The sequence below is a fragment of the Ahaetulla prasina genome, chromosome 8 (assembly GCF_028640845.1).
Source record: "Ahaetulla prasina isolate Xishuangbanna chromosome 8, ASM2864084v1, whole genome shotgun sequence".
Classification (NCBI taxonomy): domain Eukaryota; kingdom Metazoa; phylum Chordata; class Lepidosauria; order Squamata; family Colubridae; genus Ahaetulla; species Ahaetulla prasina.
Genome location: NC_080546.1, coordinates 60,637,927 through 60,659,243, shown reverse-complemented (window position 1 = coordinate 60,659,243; position 21,317 = coordinate 60,637,927). Strand labels below are relative to the sequence as shown.

At 44.5% G+C, this 21,317-nt stretch overlaps 1 protein-coding gene across 14 annotated transcripts in view; it reads right to left on the bottom strand.

The window, feature by feature from the left end:
• The window catches only part of LOC131203551 (histone PARylation factor 1), an 82,591-nt gene that overhangs the window by 46,819 nt on the left and 14,455 nt on the right, over positions 1 to 21,317 (bottom strand). For 11 of the 14 annotated variants that reach the window (XM_058193901.1, XM_058193907.1, XM_058193913.1 and 8 more), the window contains 3 exons: positions 19,505 to 19,592; positions 18,501 to 18,673; positions 17,917 to 18,027 (listed from right to left, as the gene is read on the bottom strand). In XM_058193901.1, coding sequence (XP_058049884.1) covers positions 17,917 to 18,027; positions 18,501 to 18,673; positions 19,505 to 19,592 — 372 coding nt within the window. Of the gene's footprint in view, positions 1 to 1,669; positions 4,394 to 13,736; positions 14,225 to 17,791; positions 18,028 to 18,500; positions 18,674 to 19,504; positions 19,593 to 21,317 lie in introns of those variants that run through there. The other 3 variants (XM_058193908.1, XM_058193909.1, XM_058193911.1) reach the window with 3 other exon arrangements.

Below are 21,317 nucleotides of genomic sequence, written 5' to 3'. Positions count from 1 at the left end.
CTCCCTTGCGGGGCACAATCAAACTTCCAACTTCAACAGCAGGCCAGGCTGGATGGAAGGCGAGGGGGCAGCAGAGCAGCTGCAGGTGAAGTAGATGCTGAAGGCAGCCATGGCATATTGGTGTGAAGTGTGCTGAAGGCAGGGCTTTTGGTCCGGCTCCTGCACTCCCAAAACGGTTGGCATGATCACTAAAGGAGAAACTGGCAAAGATGTTTGCACACCAACCTGACCAGCAGTCCCTCGCCATGCGGGTCTTCCAACTCACGATGAAAGGAGACAGATGTGCTGAAAGCTTGGTCTGTGGGTGCCGCGAGAACAGCAGAGCCAGGAGGGCAAAGAGCCCCCACAAGGCCAGCAGCAGTATGGGCAGCCACTACGGTGCCCACCGCAGCTGGAAAATGTCCCAGGACCAGCAGGCAGGGTGGGCAGAGGCCAGGAGGTGCCGACAGCTTAGCCCATTGCAGCTGCGGGCAAGCAGACAGTGACATGGAGCGAGCAGGCAAGCAGTAGCAGCATTTCTACTCCTGTTGGCCCCCACGCTTGCCGCCTCCTGTTCGTAAAGAAAAATAAGACATCCCCTGAAAATAAGCCCTACTGTTCATTTTGCAGCCTCCCAAAATATAAGACCTGGTCTTATTTTCAGAGAAACACGGTCACTGTGGATCTCCATGGAGATGGCCTTAGCATTTGCTGGGTTTGTTTTGACTGAAGTGCAAGTTCCTCGATGCAGCTGTGAGGCTCAATCCCCCTTCCCACTGCCTATGGCAACTTGAAAGCAGATCAGGAATACTTCATGAGTTGACAATTCCATTCAATATGTTCTAAAGCAGGGGTCTCCAACCTTAGTAACTTGTAAGGCTTGTGGACTTCAACTCTCAGAGTTCCTCAGCCAGCAAACCTGTTCTAAAGGTTGCATGAATTTTACTAGTTTAAAAATTGTCATCTTTTAAGTTAAACTGCAATTCGGTCTGAATACACAAAGTGCTTTTGAAGATTTGTATCTTAAAAACTAATGAAATATCCATTTTGACTATCAGTGTGCAACACATTCCTTTTTTGCAGTCCTTGTAAGTTTCATTTTTACCTTTTAATTCATGGGGCTTTATGTCATAAAGATTTATTATAAATCCATAGTTTTCTCTGTAAACAATTTTCTTATAGAAGGACATGTAGCATATATACAGTGGATATAGTAAGTCTACATATACCTGTTAAAATGCCAGATTTTTTAGATGTAAAAAACCAGACCAAGATAAAATTGGTAGATTTTTTTTCCCCCTTTAATATAACAAGCTGTATAATTCAATTGAAAAAACAAACAAATGCTTTAGGGGGAAATAACAAAAAAAGTACAATACCATTTCCCCGAAAAGGGGCGTTGGTCCTACCTGATATGCTCCTTCTCGGGGTTCGGGGAATATCATCCAGGAATGGTAATACTCTGCTTCTCTGCTTGGAGACTGAGTCCATTTTTTTTTGCCACACCTCCTCTGCCTGGGTCCTCCCCAGTTCAACAAAGGCATGGCAATAATGAGGCTCAGAAAACCTGTGAAAACAGAAGCCCCTCCCGGACTAGGACCAGACAGCCACCAGGGTGGGGTTGGATGATCTTCCCCGAACCCCAAGAAGGAGCATATCAGGTAGGACCAACGCCCCTTCTCTATTGTGTCAGGGAAGACCATCCATGAATGGGAGTTACCAAAGCCGGTCAGTCTTACGGGAGGGCAACAGTCTGGTTTCAAGTCCCCGTTCTGCACGAGCCCCCTTGAGGACTCACCTCCCAAGGCTGACCCAGCTGAATGGGGAATACCAAATGGTTCTACAAACCTTCCTGACGAAGACCGTGTGTCCCGCCCCACTGGCATGTTCACTGGCTGGTGACTATGCCGAAAGGCCAGAGACAGTGGAAGGACCTGGAGCCCCGATGCGAAGCTTGTCCTTCCATCTCCAACCATCCAAAATTGATGGACCTACAGTGGCACTACAAAGTATACCTGGAACGAAGAAGGAAGAAGACCATACCCCCCCAGGGGAGGAAGACCCTGGCAGAGAACCCCCAACCTGCCGTAAGTGACAGGTATGCTGTTGGGACAGATCAGACCATGGCCGAAGGACAGCTGAACATAACTCTGGAGGCCAGAGATCTCCAGATCGTCCCTCTGAAATAGGGAGAGTGCCCTTCAGAACCGCCCCAACAGGGTGGGTCCCCCTGAGGTCTCCGTTGGAGAGAGAACCGCCAGACTATAGACTCTCCTGTCTGTGTTAATGGCCCTATTCATTGGAACCACTGCCTGGTACCCGGCGTGCCGTTCAAGGCCCATAGGAGGCTGCACGTTTCTGCCGCGCCAGAGGCATCTGTTGTCATGATGGTCCTCTAAGGGTGGTGCTGTCCTGAGGTACCGTGAAAGGAAACTTCCCCGCCCAGTGTCCAGAGAACTGTACCTGGCGGCCAGTCTGAACCCCATGGTCTCAAATAGACCAGGAACCCTGAAGGGTAAGAAGGGAAGCGAAAGGGCGTCCTTGGGATCCTTAGTGATGGACTGAGGTCCTCACCTCATGAGGCAGCCTACCAGCAGATGAGCCTTGGTAGACGACCCCCCGCAGGACCAGGACCGGACCATGGAACCAATCCCCAGTGTTGGGGAAGAACCCGAAGAGGGTGTCACCTGACTGGTTCCCTGTGTTTGGCAGCCAGAACGTCTGTGCGGCAAAGCTGCATTAGACTTGGACGTCCTGGAGGCCTAAAGAGTGCTGCTCCCCAGAGGTCCCGAGACCCGGCCCCCCAATTAGAATGGGACCAGGGAGCTGTGTTGGGCCGACATGGAGCTGTGGAAATCCTGAGCCCCTAGGATTCAACACCCCGCTCCAGCCCATCATGAGATGGTCCAAGACAAAAGTCCCTTGGCATAGCCCAAGGACTCAAGTGGCCACCTGCTTCACTGTTGACCATCTGGCTAGGAAAGGCGTGGGAGAAGTCGCCGGATGGGATAGGAATGGGCTATCTACACCAGGAGTTGGTTACCTAGATACTCCCAATGGGTATCTCGAATGGGAACTCTGACCATCTTTCATGCCTAGTGAGAAGTCCTGTGCAGGAATATGGTAACAGAATTCGTAATACGTGACTTGTCGGGAGGCCCGTGGAGGACTGGAGAAAGATAGTCCCGTACAATGCAGACGTCGTAGGCTGTCACCCACGATGCCGCGGGCGGCAGGTGAGCTAACAAGATGCTGAACAGCATGCCATCGCCTGAATTGTTAGTTTCTAGCAGGTTGACGGGACACCTGAAACTACTTTGGAATTTCCTGCGGGCCCACAACCCCCCCCCCCCCGAGTCAGGGAATCCTGAATACAGGTGGTCAATTGCACTCTAAACGGTCTCACATCTATGGTAATTCCATCCAGTCAGGCCAAGGGATCAAAACGTGCACCGATGGTGTCGGTGGCACGTGAAGCAGCGTGCTAATTTAAGGATTGAGACCCCTCAGTCACGAATGATCTTCAACTTTAATGGGGAACTCGATTCCAAACGTCATGCCTGTCCCTTGACAGATAGCTAAGGCCTGCAAGGTCCTCCGAGCCACGCTGCCATCAAGAGCTAGCCCAAGGCCTGAGGAACGGCCCTCGAGGGAAGTGAGGATAGTGCTGGTGGCCATCCCATTCCTGCTTCCAAGCAGGACTGGGCAAGCGCCTCTCCCAAGGGGAGTAGAAGCCCCCCCCTTCAAGGTTTCTGGGCCAACTGCCACTTACCCTCTACCGGTGCCATCTGGTATCGAAATTAGTGCTGCTGGTACTCCCCGGAGACTCGATGGAAATGGGCACAAGGCAAGCCGCATCGCGAATGTATGCAGGCTGTATTCAGCATCGGATCAAGCCAGCAATACACTGATGAAAGGCCCATAGTCCGGGAACTCCTCCCTTAACGGACACTTAATCCTCACAAGGAGGTTCAAGCAAGGGGAAGGTGGGGAAGGTGGAAAGCATCTGCAGGAGGTTACAAGTCAACGTCCATTTACCTGCAACCGATCCCAGCCCCTGCTGCAGCCAGGGCCGAAGACTGGTCCTCACCATGGAGTGCTTGATAAGACAGCCAGGTGTGTCACAGCAAAAGATTTCTCTGCCAAAGCTCAGCAAGAGGTACAACCTGTGCTTACAGACACCTGTAAAACTTGTACAGAATCAGTATATTGTTCCCTTGGGCCTTCATTTTTCTGACCCTGGAAGAATGGAAGACTGGTTCTATCCTGATCGCCATCGGAACTGAACTTCCAGCAGCAGGCATACTTAGCACACAATACTTCCTTCCAACCACTGCAACAATGGCTCCTGTAGTGTGCTCTGGATAAGGAACATCTGCCCTTCTGTCCTCCGTGGCAATATAGCCCCTTGTGTCTGTAAACGAGGAAGCTGAGTCTAAGACCGCCACTGTGGCATCTGTCTCCAGGTGAGACTTATAGATCTCTTCATAATGTCTCTAGAATCACCTCTGAGCCATTGATGGAGTCGGCATGGTACTGCAGTGAGGTTCACGGGTACAGTATGTAGCCCACCTCCTGTTGTGTCTCGTCCGATCTCACCACAGCCGGGGTCTTCTTATCTGCTTCCGAACACGGAGGAATGTCCTAGTATGCCTCCCGGCCCCAGCCCTGGCTCCATGCCCAGACAGGCTGAAGAGGAGGAAATACCTCCAACCCCCAGCTCTGGCTCCATGCCCAGGCAAACGGAGCAACTAGACCCCTCCCCCTCCTCCACAGCATGTGAGCCTGAGGGAGGTCAATTGCCAACAGCTGCCGACTGGAGTGACCCCCGCGTCAGAAGACTTGATAGGCGGAGGCAACAGAAGGAAGGGAGGGGCAGGCCTGGATAAGTGCTGAGTCATGGAGCCACACCCCATGGCCTATATAAAGGATCTGCTTTCTGGCATTCTCTGAGTCAGGCAAAGTCTAAACATACCTTGCTGAACTCACTTTCTGGTCTCCTGCCTGCCCTGAGGACTTTGCTAGGACTTTGGCAGAGCTGCAGAGGCACGCCTGATTCGGATTTCCCTGACCCGGCCATCAGCGGAGGAGTGGGACACGACACCTCCAGTACCAGGGAACGAAGGGTTCACCTTTAGGTTACCTCCCTGACTGTTGGGTTTAGGAAGAGGATAGGCTACTGAGAAACCCCACTGTGGGCAGTTGGTTATGACACCACATTTGTACAGAGGCAATGGACTCCAGATAGAGCTAATGGGCTCCGGAGAGGAGGTTGGGGTTTGGATCCAACCTAGGCTGGCTGTGGCCAAGACCCTGGCAGTGGTGTAGAGGCCCTTAGGTCCTGCAAATATTTAGAGATCTTGGACATTTCCATTATTATGTGGCCCGCTGACTGCATAGCAGAGGTGAAATGCTCCCGGTTCGGACCGGATCACCCGATCTGGTAGCGATGGCAGTGGGTGGTTCAGAGAACTGGTAGCAAAAATATGTGTCCCCCCCTCCCCCTCCTGCATGCCCAGCTGAGCCGCACGATCATCAGAGGTATTTTTCACTTTTAAAAGCATTTTTTCTTTGGCCGAAAAAAATGCTTTAAAAAGTAAAAAAAAAAGCCTCTGATGATCACGCGGCTCAGCTGGGATTGTAAGAACCCTTTCAAAGCATTTTTTCTACAAGCTCTTCAGCTGAAGAGGTTGTAGAAAAAATGCTTTGAAAGGGTTCTGGTGATTAGGCAACTCAGCTGGGATCGTCAGAACCCTTTCAAAGCATTTTTTCTACAAGCTCTTCAGCAGAAGAGGTTGTAGAAAAAATGCTTTTAAAAGTAAAAAAAAAAAGTTGGCCACGCCCACACAGTCACATTACACCCCCCACCAAACCACGCCCACAGAACCGGTAGTAACAAATTTTACATTTCACCCCTGCTGCATAGGTGTCAGAAGAGGCATGTCATTGCCTTGTAACAGATACATGGGCGATAGTCTGAAATTCCTAAGTGTAGTTGGGCATTTTACGCTGGCAGTGCCACTCCCCTGGAACAGCCCCACTACTGTGGGTGGGAACAGTACAGCAAGAGTTACAGGATCTTCCCAAAGGGATCAGTTCCTCTGGCCCAGGCTTGGATAAACGGAATCCGTAGAATTAAGGAGACCATATCTGTCCAATGCCACAGTCCTAAGGAAGAAACTTGCTGTTTGGCGCCACCTGGTGGCTGGGGCAATGACAGGCAGCCAGCAGCCGGTGGAATCAGGCACCTGATAAGAATTCCTGCAAAGTAGTGACAGAATCTCCTTGAGAAAGGGGAGACCTCATTCCAAGGGTTTTCTTTCCCCCTTAGCTGCCCCACTAGCTCCCGAATTAACAATTGGGGGAGCACTAACGATTGGTAGAGGGTACCGCAGATGGGCGTTAGTGACCTGAGGCGTAAAGGCCAGGATGATGCATAACCTGCTGCCATGAGGAAGGAGAGACCTCCTTCCGAAGGTTTCCTGCCCCGTTAGCTGCTGTTAGCTCCCAAATTAATGTTGTGGTCCATCAGCAGCCTATGGAGCTGGCAACAATTAACAATGGGAGCACTTATTGGCAAAAGGTGCCACTGAGGGGCATCCGAGGCCCGAGGTGTAGAGACCAGGATGAGGCATAACTTGCTCCAATGAGCAACCCCGTTCCTATTCTGCCAAAGGATAAAGGGGGCGGCCCTTACCCCTCTCCAGCCAATCGTAGATCAGGTTGGTTCGGAAGAAACAACCGCCTCCTGTGCTAGAGTCCACCCACCCTATTTTCTGGGCAAACAGATCAAGAAGGTGCAGCCTACTAAGAGGTGATAAGGCGCCAATATTCCCGTTGATATTTTGGGCAAGGTGTTAGAGCTCCATGGCTCCAGGGTGCATTTGTTGTTTAACTTGTAATCAAGCCGATCAGCTCGGAAGGAGCCCCCCTCAAGGTCGCGACTGCCATGGTGGCAAGCACATTCATCCCTTCACCTCAGGCCGCAAGGCAGACTAGCCCAATTTGATGTTAGAAAAAAAAGGGGGGGTACATTAGCTTGAATGAGCTCTCCATGCGCCAGGCTCTGCCGCTGGCATAGCAGTGGACCTCCTGCTGATTTATCAATTAACACTAGGCAGATCGGCTCTATGTGAACTCCCTGCCGTAGCAGTTGCAGCACGTTCCTGCCAATTCCACCGTAAATACTAGGCAGACTGCTGCTGTTCTCATGAGACTAGGTGAAGTGGCTCGATGAGAGCCCTCCTGCTACGGCAGTCATGGCGCATGGCATGATACCCCACGGTCGAAGGCCAACTGGCTCGAAATGAGTTGCCATAGCACTGGGGGTGTCCGCCGCTTACCTCCTGTTACCAGGCGGACTTGCTCGAAGGGAGTTCTTCCGCCGCAGCTGTAATGGCATAGGGCGTGTCTGTTGTGCTGCGCTACAGTACAAGGCAGCCTGGCTCAAAAAAGCTCTCCTGCTATGGTTGTCATAGTGCTGGGTGCGTCCACTGCTTACCTCCTGTTACTAGGCAAACTGGCTCAAAGGGAGCTCTCCCACTGTAATGGCGCAGGGCGCGTCTGCCATGTTGTGCTATAGTAGAAGGCAGCCTGGCTCAAAAGGAGCTCTCCTGCTGCTATTGCGATACCGCTGTGGTGCCTTCATCACATTAGTTGGTGCGGAGTGGCTCGCCAGAACTCGCCTGCCTCAGCCACCATGGCGCTGAGCGCTGTCGCTGTTTCTTCAACGGGTAAGGCAGACTGGCTCAACAGAGAGCTCCTGCCACAGCTATGATTGCACTCGGCTCTCCCATGCTCAAAGATCTGTAAGGGAGACTTCTTGTGGCTGTAATGTAGCTGGATGCTGTCGCCACCTTCCAACTGTGGAACTGGGCAGACTGGCTCGTCAAGAGCTATCCTTCTGCGGCAAAGATGACCCCGAAGTCAGCAGCCGGTTTCCACATGTAAATTGGCTCATCATGAGCGCTCCTGTCACAGCTTTCCTGGCACAATAGGCACTTACTGCTATCAGTGTGACTGGATGAACCAGACAGTGATTGAGCCCCTCTTCCTTCTCAGATGATTGCCAGGGGCTGCTCATTGACAGGCAAAAAACCCCTCCGCTGAGCGCAGAACAGGCAGGGGCCTCAGCTGATCTTTAAGCTGGCAGGGCGGAATACCAGTGGACCGGTAACCTCACAGACCGCTCTCTAGCGATCACTGAGCCTTGTTCGGTAAGTAATATAAATACTTTCTGTTTTTTTGGTGTGAAGATATTCCAGAAAGGGGTGAGCCTCTTTTATTCAGTCTCAACTTGCTGGAAGACCAAGTTGAACTGGAGAGGACCCAGGCAGAGGAGGCATGGCCAAGAAAAATTGACTCTGTCTCCAAGCAGAGAAGCAGAGTATTACCATTTCTGGATGATCTTCCCTGACACAATGGAGAATAAGACCTATCCAAAAAATAAGACCTAGCATGTTTTTACATATGCACCTGATAGAAGCCCTACCCCCCACAAATAAGCCCTACTTAAGAACCCGCGCAGCCGCCCGGCCACTCATTTTGTCTGGCTGCTCACAGTACTGCAGAGTGGTAGAGTGCCCCATGCGCCTCGCACCAGCTTAACTCAGTGCCCCCAGAGCCAGGCCTTTGCAGGGGCAGCACTGGCAGTCATGTGCAGCAGGAGTCCACATGCCTGCCAGCCTACTTCTGCTTGCTTGCAGCCACAACAGAGCAGGAGGCCGAGCAGTGTGTTGGTGCTGCGGCCACGAGACAAGGCAGGTGTCAGGGCCTAGACAGTGCGGGACACATGGGGCACCTCCACTCCCCGCTTCGTCTCATGGTCATGGCACCAGCATGCTCCTGCTCTATTGTGGCCACAAGCAAGAAGTGTGCCGGCACCCATGCGGCGTCCTGCTAAAAGTGTACATACCGTCTCATAAGTAGGGATGTGTCACATTCAAAGTGATGTTAAATAGTGCACATCTGCCATCAATTAAAATGACTCTGATCAAGCTCATATAAAGTTTAGCTGTTCTAGTAGTTTTCTTACATTTACTCAGTTGCCTCTTACAGCAAAAGCCATGGTTTGCAAACAGCTTACAAAGCATCAAAGGGATCTTGTTGTTGGAAGGTATCAGTCTGGAGAACAGTACAAAGGAATTTCCAAGGCATTGACTACACCATGGAATACAGTGAAGACAGTCATCAACAAATGGAGAAAATATACCACAATAGTAACATTAGGTATTGTGTCGACTAGATCTCTCTCCAAAATTAGGGAAAAATAAAAAAAAACTGGTCTGAGATGCTGCCAAGAGGCCTATAGCAGCATTAAAAGAGCTGTAAGAATTTCTGGCAAGTACTAATTATATATTACATGTGACAACAATTTCAGATATTATTCATATGTCTGGCTATGGAGTAGGAGTGCAAGATGGAAGCCTTTTCTTGGAAAAAAAAACATCCAAGCCTGGCTAAATTTTGCAAAAACCTACATCAAGTCTGACAAGCAGATAGGAAAATGTGTTAGATGAGACCAAAGTTGAACTTTTTGACCTTAATTCTAAGAAGTATGGTTGGCACAAAAACAGCATTGCATTACCAAAATTACACCATATCCACAGTGAAATCTGGTGGTGGCAGCATTATCCTTTGGGGCTTTTCTTCAGCTGGAACTGGCTTTAGTCAAGAAAGATGGAAGGAATTACGAACAGCTCCAAATATCAATTTTGACAAAAACCTTCAGACCTCTGCTAAAATACTGAAGGTGAAGAGGAATGTCATTTTCAACATGACAATGACTTAAAGCATACTTCCAAATTGACAAAAGAATGACTTCACCAGAAAAAGTTTTGGAATCACCCAAAGTCTGAACCAAATCCAATTGAAAAGCTGTGGGGTGACCCGAAGAAGGGTGTGCACAGAAGATTCCCTCATAATCTGACAGTTGTAGGGCACTTTTTCAAGAAAGAGTGGCAGATACCAAAGGCAAGATATATTATATTTGATTGGCTCCTACCTCAAAAAACCGAATACTGTCAGAAAATCAAAAGGTGTTTCAACAAAGTATTAAGACATTCACACTGATACCACATTATTGTACATTTAGTATTTTCCCCCTAAAATATTTGTTTTTCAACTGAATTGTACAGCTTGTATGTTATATTAAAGGTGGAAAAAATACTATGATTTATCTTGGCCAGATTTTTTAACGTGTTAAAAACTTGACATTTTTATAGCCACTGTAAATAGTTCAAATTACCAGGTTTTAATGCAAACTAAAATCTGTATGCAGTAATGAATTTCCAGATATACCCAATGCTTCTCTTTTTTTACACCATTTCAGGTGCATAGCTTCCACCACTACAGTTGAGATTGTTGGTGGAGATTAAAAGCCATCCTCTTTTCATCTAAGTTATTGTTGTTTCAGTCATGGTTCAATGACTGAAACAAGAAGAGCACGGTATCCAAAAAGAGAAGCCACTTTCTGATTGGTGATTCAATTGTAAGGGATGTAAATTTAGGAAAGAATATGGAGGTTTTGAGAGGTCAGGTGTCTGCCAGGTGCTACTGCCAGCAGAGACAAGAGGCGTATTCTTAAGAGGGTCAAGAATGCCAGTAAGAATTGTGATGTTGATGCTATTATACATCTTGGCACAAATGATCTGTCCCAAAAGGATGTATTTTCTGTGCAGAATGCTTTCCAGAGCTTGGGGTATGAACTTAGTAGTATAGGTTGTAGGCTTATCTTTTCAGAGGTTTTACCAGTATATAAGGAACAAAAAGGTAAAGGCCAGCGTGTAGTGGAGTTTAATGTGTGGTTAAAGGAGTGGTGTAAAAGGGAAGGCTTTGGTTTTATTAGTCATGATGTCTGCAACTGATCCAATGAAAAACCGTACAAAAGAGATGGATTGCATCCATCAAAGAAAGGGACTGAGTTACTTAGCAATAAATTCACAGATTTTCTGGATAAGCATTTAAACTGAACAGTCGGGACAGAGAATTAACTGATACAGAACATTTCTGTCCCCAGCAATCCCAAATTAATAGGGTTATTAGCAGTGGTGGGATTCAGCCAGTTCGCACCACTTCGGGAGAACCGGTTGTTAATTTTCTGAGCAGTTTGGCGAACTGGTTGTTGGAAGAAATCATTACGGCAGAGAACCGGTGATTAAATTGTTTGAATCCCACCACTGGTTATCAGTGCATGTAACATAGATACCTGTGTGGACAAAATTATCAGCCCTGCTATCAAGCAAAACCAAGCATTTAATAGTGAGTGCCATACCATGTGCATTAATCCAACAGGTGGCAAGAAAGTAGGGGCAGTCAGGCACAACACAGGTTATGTAGACAGTAAACACAAGGTCAATCAAAATGGACTCAGATGTCTATACACCAATGCACAGAGTATGAGGAATAAACAGGGTGAATTAGAAATTCAAGTAAATGAGGGCAGATATGATATTGTTGCCGTTACGGAAACTTGGTGGGATGAAACCCACAAATGGAACATACAGCTAGAGGGATATAAATTATTTAAAAGAAATAGACCAAATAAAAGAGAAGGTGGAGTTGCACTATATATAAGAAATAACTACATATCTACAGAAATAGAGCACAACAATGATGAAAATTATCTTGAATGCATTTGGGTCAATATTAAAGGGTGGGGGGAAAATGATATTGCTATGGGTCTATACTATAGGCCACGCAACCAAACAGAGGAAGTGGATGAATTTTTTGCTAGTCAGCTAACTAAGGTATGTAGGAAGCACATCACAGTAGTAATGGGGGATTTTAACTACCCTGACATCAACTAGGAGACAAACTCTGCACCAAGTGGAAGATCCAACAGGTTCCTAACAAACCTAGCAGACAACTTTGTTTCCCAAAAAGTAGAGAAAGGAACAAGGGGATCAGCCGTATTGGACTTAATTTTCACTAACAGAGATGAAATGATAGAAGATGTTGAAGCTACAGGAACCTTGGGAACAAGTGATCACGCAATATTGGAATTCAACATTATGCAAACACAAGTAGTAGAACAAAGTCAAACTAAAGTCTGGATTTTAAGAGAGCTAATTTCAATAAACTTAGAGAGAGCTTGAGAAGGAGTCCATGGATGAGAATCCTCAAGGGGAAATCAACTCAAGAAGCTTGGGAAATTTTGAAAAGTGAGATTATAAGCCCAGTTTAGCACAATACCAATGAAGAAGAAAAATATCTCAAAAGAAACCAGCATGGATGCATAAAGAACTATCTGACAAATTGGAAAACAAAAAGGACAAGTATAAAAAGTGAAAAGGGGGGCAGAATATCAGCAAATAGCCCAAGCCTGTAAAGATGAAGTGAGGAAAGCTAAGGCTCACAATGAACAAGGGCTAGTGACAAAAGTAAAAAAAAACCAAAAAAGCTTCTTCCAACATGTTAAAAACAAGAAAAAAATCAAGGAAACAATTGGCCCATTGCTGGGAAAAAGTGGCAAGAAGGTGACAAGCAACAGGGAGAAAGCAGATCTACTTAACTCATTTTTTGCATCTGTCTTTACACAAAAGGACCTATCAAAAACAGCACCACAAAAACAGATTAGGAGTACAAGTTAAAATAGGGAAAAAATGGTAAGTGAACACCTGTCTACCCTAGACGAGTTCAAATCACCAGGACCGGATGTATTACACCCCAAGGTTCTGAAGGAACTGGCAGACGTGATCTCAGAATCACTGAACTATATCTTTCAAAGATCCTGGAGCACAGGGGAACTGCCAGAGGACTGGAAAAGAGCTGATGGAGTTCCCATCTTCAAAAAAGGAAAACAAACAGATCCAGGAAACTACAGACCTACCAGCCTGACCTCAATACCGGGGAAGATTCTGGAAAAGATAATCAAGTAACGAATCACCAAACACCTAGAAGCAAACAAAGTAATAACCAAAAGCCAACATGGGTTTGTCAAAAACAGATCATGCCAGACTAATCTTATTGCATTCTTTGACAAAGTGACAAAATTAGTAGACCAGAGGAATGCTGTTGATATAATTTACTTGGACTTCAGTAAAGCATTTGATAAAGTAGACCATAACCTACTACTAGATAAAGTAGAAAAATGTGGGTTAGACAGCACCACCACCAGATGGATTCGTAACTGGCTGACCAACCGCACTCAACGTGTAGTCCTCAATGGAACTATGTCCACATGGAGGTAAGTATGCAGTGGAGTACCCCAAGGCTCTGTTTTAGGCCCAGTACTCTTCAACATCTTCATCAATGACTTGGACGAGGGGATAGATGGGGAACTCATCAAATTTGCAGATGACACCAAGCTGGCAGGAATAGCCAACACTCCAAAAGATGGGCTCAAGTTACAGAAGGTGTCGTGTCCCACTCATCCGCTGACGGCCGGGTCAGGGAAATCCGTATCAGGCGTGCCTCTGCAGCTCTGCCAAAGTCCTAGCAAAGTCCTAGCAAAGGCAGGCAGGAGACCAGGAAGTGACTTCAGCAATCCAAGATAGACTTTGCCTGACTCAGAGAATGCCAGAAAGCAGATCCTTTATATAAGCCATGGGGTGTGGCTCCATGACTCAGCACTTATCCACGCCTGCCCCTCCCTTCCTTTTGCTGACGCTGCCTATCAATTCTCCTGAAGCGAGGATCTCTCCAGGCTCCAGCTGTTGGTAATTCACATTCCTCATGCTCACATGCTGTGGGGGAGGGGGAGGGGTCTAGTTGCTCCATTTGCCTGGGCATGGAGCCAGGGCTGGGGGCTGGAGGCACGTCAGACCCTTCATCTTGCTCGGCCTGTCTGGGCATGGTGCCAGGGCTGGGGCCTGGAGGCATGCCAGGACATTCCTCAGCATTCGGCAGGAGATAAGAGGGACCCGGCTACGGGGAAAGCGAGCGAGACACAACAGAAGGATTTTGACAGACTTGAACATTGGGCACTATCTAACAATAGTGAAAAAAGTAAGGTTCTTCATTTAGGCAAAAAAACCTAAATGCACAGGTACTGTATATGTGGTACCTTGCTCAATAGTAGTACCTGTGAGAGGGATCTTGGAGTCCTAATAGACAACTATTTAGATATGAGCCAGCAGTGTGCAGAAGCTGCCAAAAAGCCAACACAGTTCTGGGCTGCATAAACAGAGGGATAGAATCAAGAACACGTGACGTGTTAATACCACTTTATAATGCCTTGGTAAGGCCACACTTGGAATATTGCATTCAGTTTTGGTCGCCATGATGTAAAAAAGATGTTGAGACTCTAGAAAGAGTGGAGAGAAGAGCAACGAAGATAATTAGGTGACTGGAGGCTAAAACTTATGAAGAACGGTTGCATGAACTCAATATGTCTTGTTTAATGAAAAGAAGGACTAGGGGAGACATGATAGCAGTGTTCCAATATCTCAGGGGTTGCCACAAAGAAGAGGGAGTCAAACTATTCTCCAAAGCACCCGAGGGTAGAATAAGAAGCAATGGGTGGAAACTAATCAAGGAGAGAATCAATTTAGAACTAAGGAGAAATTTCCTGACAGTTAGAATAATTAATCAGTGGAACAACTTGCCTGCAGAAGTTGTGAGTGCTCCAACACTGGAAATTTTTAAGAAAATGTTGGATAACCATTTGTCTGAAATGGTGTAGGGTTTCCTGCCTGGGTAGGGGGTTGGACTAGAAGACCTCCAAGGTCCCTTCCAACTCTGTTATTATTATTATAATCCAGTGATAGATAATAAGAGATCTTTCATTAAAAAAACCAGCAACCCAGACCATAAACATGAATCAATTCCTATTTCAAAAAAATGCATTTTTGAGAATACTTTCCAAGTTTCAAGCTCACTTAACTCATTTGATCCTTGAGGGAAAAATAGTTTCTGTACAGAATTCCAAGGGCTTAAATCTTGCAAAAATTGGTAACTGCTGAAACAGTAATCCAAGGAAGTTGTCTGAAGGCCTAAAGCCTGAAGGGCTATAAGTTGTTCAAGACTCAAAGCTTGGATAATAAAAATCTACTAACAAGAAATTTTGAACTATAGTACGGATGGCAAATTGTATCAAATCTTGTAATCGTTAGCAGTTTAATTATTACTTTTTGTCAGGATAGAAATACAAATTTACTAGTTTTCAGTTTTTTCTTTATAGACATCTATTAAGACATGTACAATGTAACAAAATAATTAAAAGCTGCCTGCAAGAACATAGAACTCATGTTCAGAGCAAGAGCATACCTAATAATTGATTAGAATTACTAAATTACCCACTCACAACATTCTGGATACCATATTACTATTTAGTTTCTTTTTTGTGGTTTCTTCTGTTTTTACTATACTGAGATTTATTAATGTATTTACCAACTTTATATAGCCACCTACTGTATCATGCAAGAAGTGATTCTGGATGCTATACTGCAAAAAAAAGTGTAAAAGTGTGCCTTTCAAACATAGTCATTAAAAAAAACTATAAACACTACACAACGTTTCAGAAATATGCAATATGCTTCAAGTGCCGGGAAATAAAAAATATTCATGAAGAATAATAAGTATTAGTATTACACTTATTCATGAATATTTTTCTCTCCCAGCTCTTGGAACATATCTGCATACATTTCTCAATTCTTAGCGACAACACAAATACTATATTTTAACAGAATAAACAGGGACCTTGGAGGTCTTCTACTGTGTTTCCCCGAAAATGAGACAGGGTCTTATTTTCTTTTGAACCCTGAAATAAGGGCTTGACCTTATTATTGGGGGGGGTGTCTTATTATTTTGGGGGTGCAGGAGGCGTCGAGAGTGGGACTGGATATCCCATCGCCTCCCCTCCCTGTTCTTTGCGTCAGCCGAGCAGCTGGCCGCCGCTGCCCTGACATGTCCTGCTACCACTGCTGCCTCGAGCAGGATTCTGCAAGACTTTTGTCGTTGCATGCACAAACAGCAGCACTGCCGTGTCATCATACCGGCACAGCTGGGGTCCTGCTTCTCGCGGCTGCACCGATATGTCGAACCTCACATCAGTGCTGCCATTCATGTGTGCAACAGCACAAGCCTTGCAGAGTCCTGCTCCAGGAGATGGTGGCGGCAGCACAACGAGTCTGACAAAGATTCATTTCTGACAGTTGGGGCGGGGGAGAAGTGAGACGTGTGGAACGAGACATGGCTCTCCTTGCCATCTCTTCTTCCCCCCCCCTCCAGGCATGGCAGGGCTCTTGCCCCTTGCTTAGCCACCCGCCCTCTTTAGGGATACAATTTGGGGATGGCAAGTGGGTCAGGGGAGAAGCGAGACACGTGGAGTGAGACGTGGCTCTCCTTGCTCTTTCTTCTCCCACTCCCTCACTGGACATGGCAGCTCCTGCCCCTTGCTTTGCCACCTGCTCCCTTTAGGGATGCAATTTGGGGGTGGCAGGTGTGGTAGGTGAGAAGCGGGACGCACATCTTATCTTTCCAGCTCCGTCGCGTTCCTCGCCATTTTGTCCAGGGAAACTTTTTGTGAGTTCGAGAAGTTTGATTGAACTCGCAAGTTTTTTTTACAATGTGTTTCCCTGGACACAATGGCGAGGAACAAGACAAAGCTCGAAAGGTAAGACACGCATCCCGCTTCTCCCCCGCCCCACCTGCCACCCCCAAATTGCATCCCTAAAGGGAGCGAGTGGCTAAGTAAGGGGCAGGAGTAGAATAGAATAGAATAGAATTTTTATTGGCCAAGTGTGATTGGACACACAAGGAATTTGTCTTGGTGCATATGCTCTCAGTGTACATAAAAGAAAAGATACGTTCATCAAGGTACAACATTTACAACACAATTGATGATCAATATAGCAATATAAATCATAAGGATTGCCAGCAACAAGTTATAGTCATACAGTCATAAGTGGAAAGAGATTGGTGATGGGAACTATGAAACGATTAATAGTAGTGCAGATTCAGTAAATAGTCTGACAGTGTTGAGGGAATTATTTGTTTAGCAGAGTGATGGCCTTCGGGAAAAAACTGTTCTTGTGTCTAGTTGTTCTGGTGTGCAGTGCTCTATAGCGTCGTTTTGAGGGTAGGAGTTGAAACAGTTTATGTCCAGGATGCGAGGGATCTGCAAATATGGGCGCGAGGAGCATCACTGGCCTGCCACTCTTTTTGCGGCAGCCATCAGCATTACTGGTTGGCATAGTAAGGGTGTGTGGGCTGTGTGGGGCATGTTCCCCCCTTTCCCTCCCCCTCTGGCCTCGCCTCCTCACATTGTGTTGTTTTCCGCAGCAAGCAACCAGAGGAAATGGCGGGACCGACTGTGCATGCGTGTAAGTAGTTGGTGGGGGGCTTATTTTACAGGGAGGGCTTATTTTATTGCATGCACTGAAAAGCCTGATTGGGCTTATTATCCAGAGAGATCTTAGTTTCGGGGAAACATGGTAGCACAAGTCCCTGCTTAGGCAGAAAACCCTATATCATTTCAGACAAATGGTTGTCCAATCTCTTCTTTAAAATTTCCAATATTGGAGTATCCACAACTTCTGAAGACAAGCTTATTCCACTGATTAATTGTTCTGTCAGGAAATTTCTCTTTAGTTCTAGGTTGCTACTCTCCTTGATTATTTCCCATCCATTGCTTCTTGTCCTGCCTTCAGGTGCTTTGGCGAACAGGATAACTTCCTGTTCTTTATGGCAACCCCTTATATATTGGAAACTTTTGAAAAAGTTTGTCTTCATAAAGCAACTTATTAAGGAATGTACATGGTTCAGGATAGAACAGCTTAAAATTTATTTTATGAATCTTCACTGAAAGTTATATTAGAAACTAAAAAGTTATTAATGATTGATATAATTTAGATTCTATAGCCAAAATAACTCATTTTAAAAAAGGTTTATTTATCACACAGTAATTACACGTTAGCAGAAAAAGCATTTAAAATTCATAAATAACAAATGTATTTTATAGTATTTTAGTGTTTATCATGCTGCAAGTAGATCTACCTTCTCTTTTCTTCTATTAGCTAAGTGAGCTTCAATTATCTCTGCAAACAGATTTCTTTTCAGCAGACTATATGCAAGAGGCAACAATTGGCTGATAATCTTGTGAAAATACTGCAAAAAATTAAAAGACAATGGTAATGGATTTATTGAAATTGATAATGAATTTCAGAGCAACATAAAATGCTTTAGTTTTGTTTTTCATTTCCACTTTTTTTTCTCAATTTCTTAAGCACTGAAATTATTATATAGATAGCTTTTCTCTACTGACCCTTTGTCTATGGAGATTTTCAATCATCCAGGCCATAGTTGTCCCAAAGGTGCTTTTCCAAAAGGCAACTGGACTTTGTTTTTCCTTAAAGGCGTTTAGCTTATCATCCAACAAGCTTCTTAAATTCTGACTGAATTGAAGAAGCTTCTTGGATGAGAAGCTAAACGTCTTCAAGGAAAAACGAAGTCCAGTTCCCTTTTGAAAAAGCATCTTTGGAACTACTGAACTTTTGGAGTCATTTGTTTCAGAGCCACATATGATAAGAGACAATGATTCAAATCTCAAACAATTACTACAGAAAAAAACATGAACTTACATGTGATCCACAGCAGAAAAGGTCTATGCCCAGTTCATATCCCATTCCATAGTCACATTCATCATTAGCAAACTGAACGAACGTTAACATTTCCTGAATAGGAGCAAAGGCTTTCAATCTCTGGTCATCATTAGGAGCATCTACAATGGTTTTACAAATTCTTTTGAGATTTGCTATGAAGAAAAAGATTCCATGAGAACTATATTACAATATATTCTATATAATTTTGGAGAGATGTGTTTGGGATGCACAGGAGCACAAATTGCAACTGCCTGCAATTCATTAAAGCAGCTGCAATCTATTTCTTGTGCTTTGTGCTTCACACTGCTTTACATTTGGAAACGCCTCTTCCAAATCAAATAAGCACTGCATACCTCTATATATTCTCTTTACATGCAATATATGTATTATTTTAAAAGCAAACCATTTTTAACTGCACAATATATGCTAATCTGTACCATAAATCTTCCAAGATTTTGATAGTCTCATATTCCTGGTCAATATTAATATAAAATGGAAGTTAATTGGTATTATTGGTATTATTTTCCATCACCGGAAATAAGTGCAGAATTATTTCTGCCTAAATTCCCACTGAAACCAATGGGACTTAAATCAAGACAATGGTCCCACCAATTTAAAATGGAATTAAATGAGATTCAGGACAGACATTCAGTTGCTGCTATAGCAAAGACTACTACAGTGCTTTTAATGATATGCTCAGCATTAGAACATCCTGTCTTAATAACAATTATTTGTCCGTGCTATGGAATTCTATTTGTATAAATGACCTCATTAGATAAAAACATGAGAAGAAACCTAATTATTAACTTTATGCTATTTTTTAAAAAATTATTCCTGTCCACTCTGATAGACTCTGGGAAGATATGTTCATTATTTCCTTTTCAAGGCATTTGGCCATAGTCAAATGTCTAAATGCACATCATTAACAATGGCTTCATGGAAGTTTTAATTTTGTATTTTGAGAAAAGTTCTACAACACCTACCATTTGTTTCAGGAAGCTCTCTGTATCCAACATTATTCTTATCTACAGGAACAACTAAACCAGCTCCGTGAAATGTCTTCGTTACTATCTGTTTTGAAAAAAACCCAAGTACTTTACATACCTTAACATTAGATACTGTGTGCAAATACACTAGTCTTCAAATACGAAGCATATGTTTTGCTTTTGTTTAATTGATTAATAAGTCAAGTGCACATTTAAGTAAGATATCCTGCTAATTTGAAAGAGAAGATTCCTAGGTAAATTGATTATTGCCTAGGGATTCTACTAATAATTACCTCTAATGTCATCTCTCCTATATACTGCATTATCAAACAAATGGCAAGTTTATAGGCTAGATAGCAGTTGGCAAATTAAGTGGGCCTAAGAGGAATAATGTATGAAGGCTGCATCTTATTTCCTGACAAGCAACCAAATGCCTTATTAAAGAAAAAAAGCTAACTTTGGTTGCATCTCATAACCACAAGAACAAATTATCAGAACACTTCCGGTTTGGCTCCGCTTCGTTGATGGCAGTCTTTTTTAGACTGCTAACCCTGTAGTCTGTAGAGATGCCAGGACAGCGTAATTTAGCTGTCCGGCAGCTTGTAAATCTCCCCCTCGGGTAAAGAGGGAGAGATGAGCATTCAGGCTGAAGTTGAGCCACCCAGAGAAGCCCCAGAAAAGTTTCTGGGGGCTTGAGGGGAGTGCTCCTTCCAAAGCCTGAAAGAAGTTCCAGACTCCGAGGGCATCTGCCTTTTGGCAAGAAAAAAACATAGCGTCCAATCTCCGCGGCAGAAATTGATTTGTGATGGATTGTAACGCGGACAGAGCAGAAACTGGAGTTCTAGCATTTGTTTGTAAGAAGACTGCAAGCCCCTAATAGAGGATACATTTGTTGCAAAGATAGGAGAGAAGAAAGCAAATGGCATTTTGTGGAATGGAAGAAAGCAAATGGCGATTTGTGTATTGGAAACAAAAGTTAAGGAAATGCTTATTAACAGCTAGTGTGGAATTAGGAGATATACAAGAAGATACTGACTAAATGGAAGAAATGAGAATTTTATGATTTATATTGTTTCTTCTTCTTTGGGATTATAGTCGATTTAGAAGAAAAGTTTTTTGAATCTTTCCCTTTTAACCCCTTTTTGTCCTCTGTTACTGGGTAGGTTATATATTTTTAAAAATGGCTTTTAAGCAGATAGTACCAAAAGCCACTAAAAACTTCGAAATTTCTTCAGCTCAGATACAAAAATTAAAAGAAGAAATCAAAGAGGAATTAAGAAATTTTTTACAGGAGTTTCTGGAGATTCATTTTTCAGAAATAGATCAAAAATATGATGAAATAGAGAAAGAGATGTTGGATTTTAAGGAAGATTTTAAGAGCAGAAGAGGGAAATGAAAATGGTAAAGGATGCAATTTCACAAATATTATGGTCTTGTATTCAGATGGAGGATAGTTTGGCAGAAATTAATAAAGTTAATTTGAGTTGCAAAGGAAAATAGAGGAAATTCAAAAGAATCAAAACAATTGGAACTTAGATAATAAGATGGAAGATATATAGGCAAAGGTAGATAGAGCAGATGAAGAAAGAGTAATATTACAATATAGATTAATGGAATATGCTATAAGGGTGAGGGGATTGAGGGAAAGTAGGAAGGAAAATTTAAAAGAGATTTTTACGCAAGCTTTTGCTCAGATAAAGGGTGTGGAGCCAGAAGATTTTGAGATTAATATTGAAAGAATTTATCGTGTTAATTCTTGGTGGGCAAGACAGAATAGATTACCGAGGGATGTGGTTATTTATTTTACAAC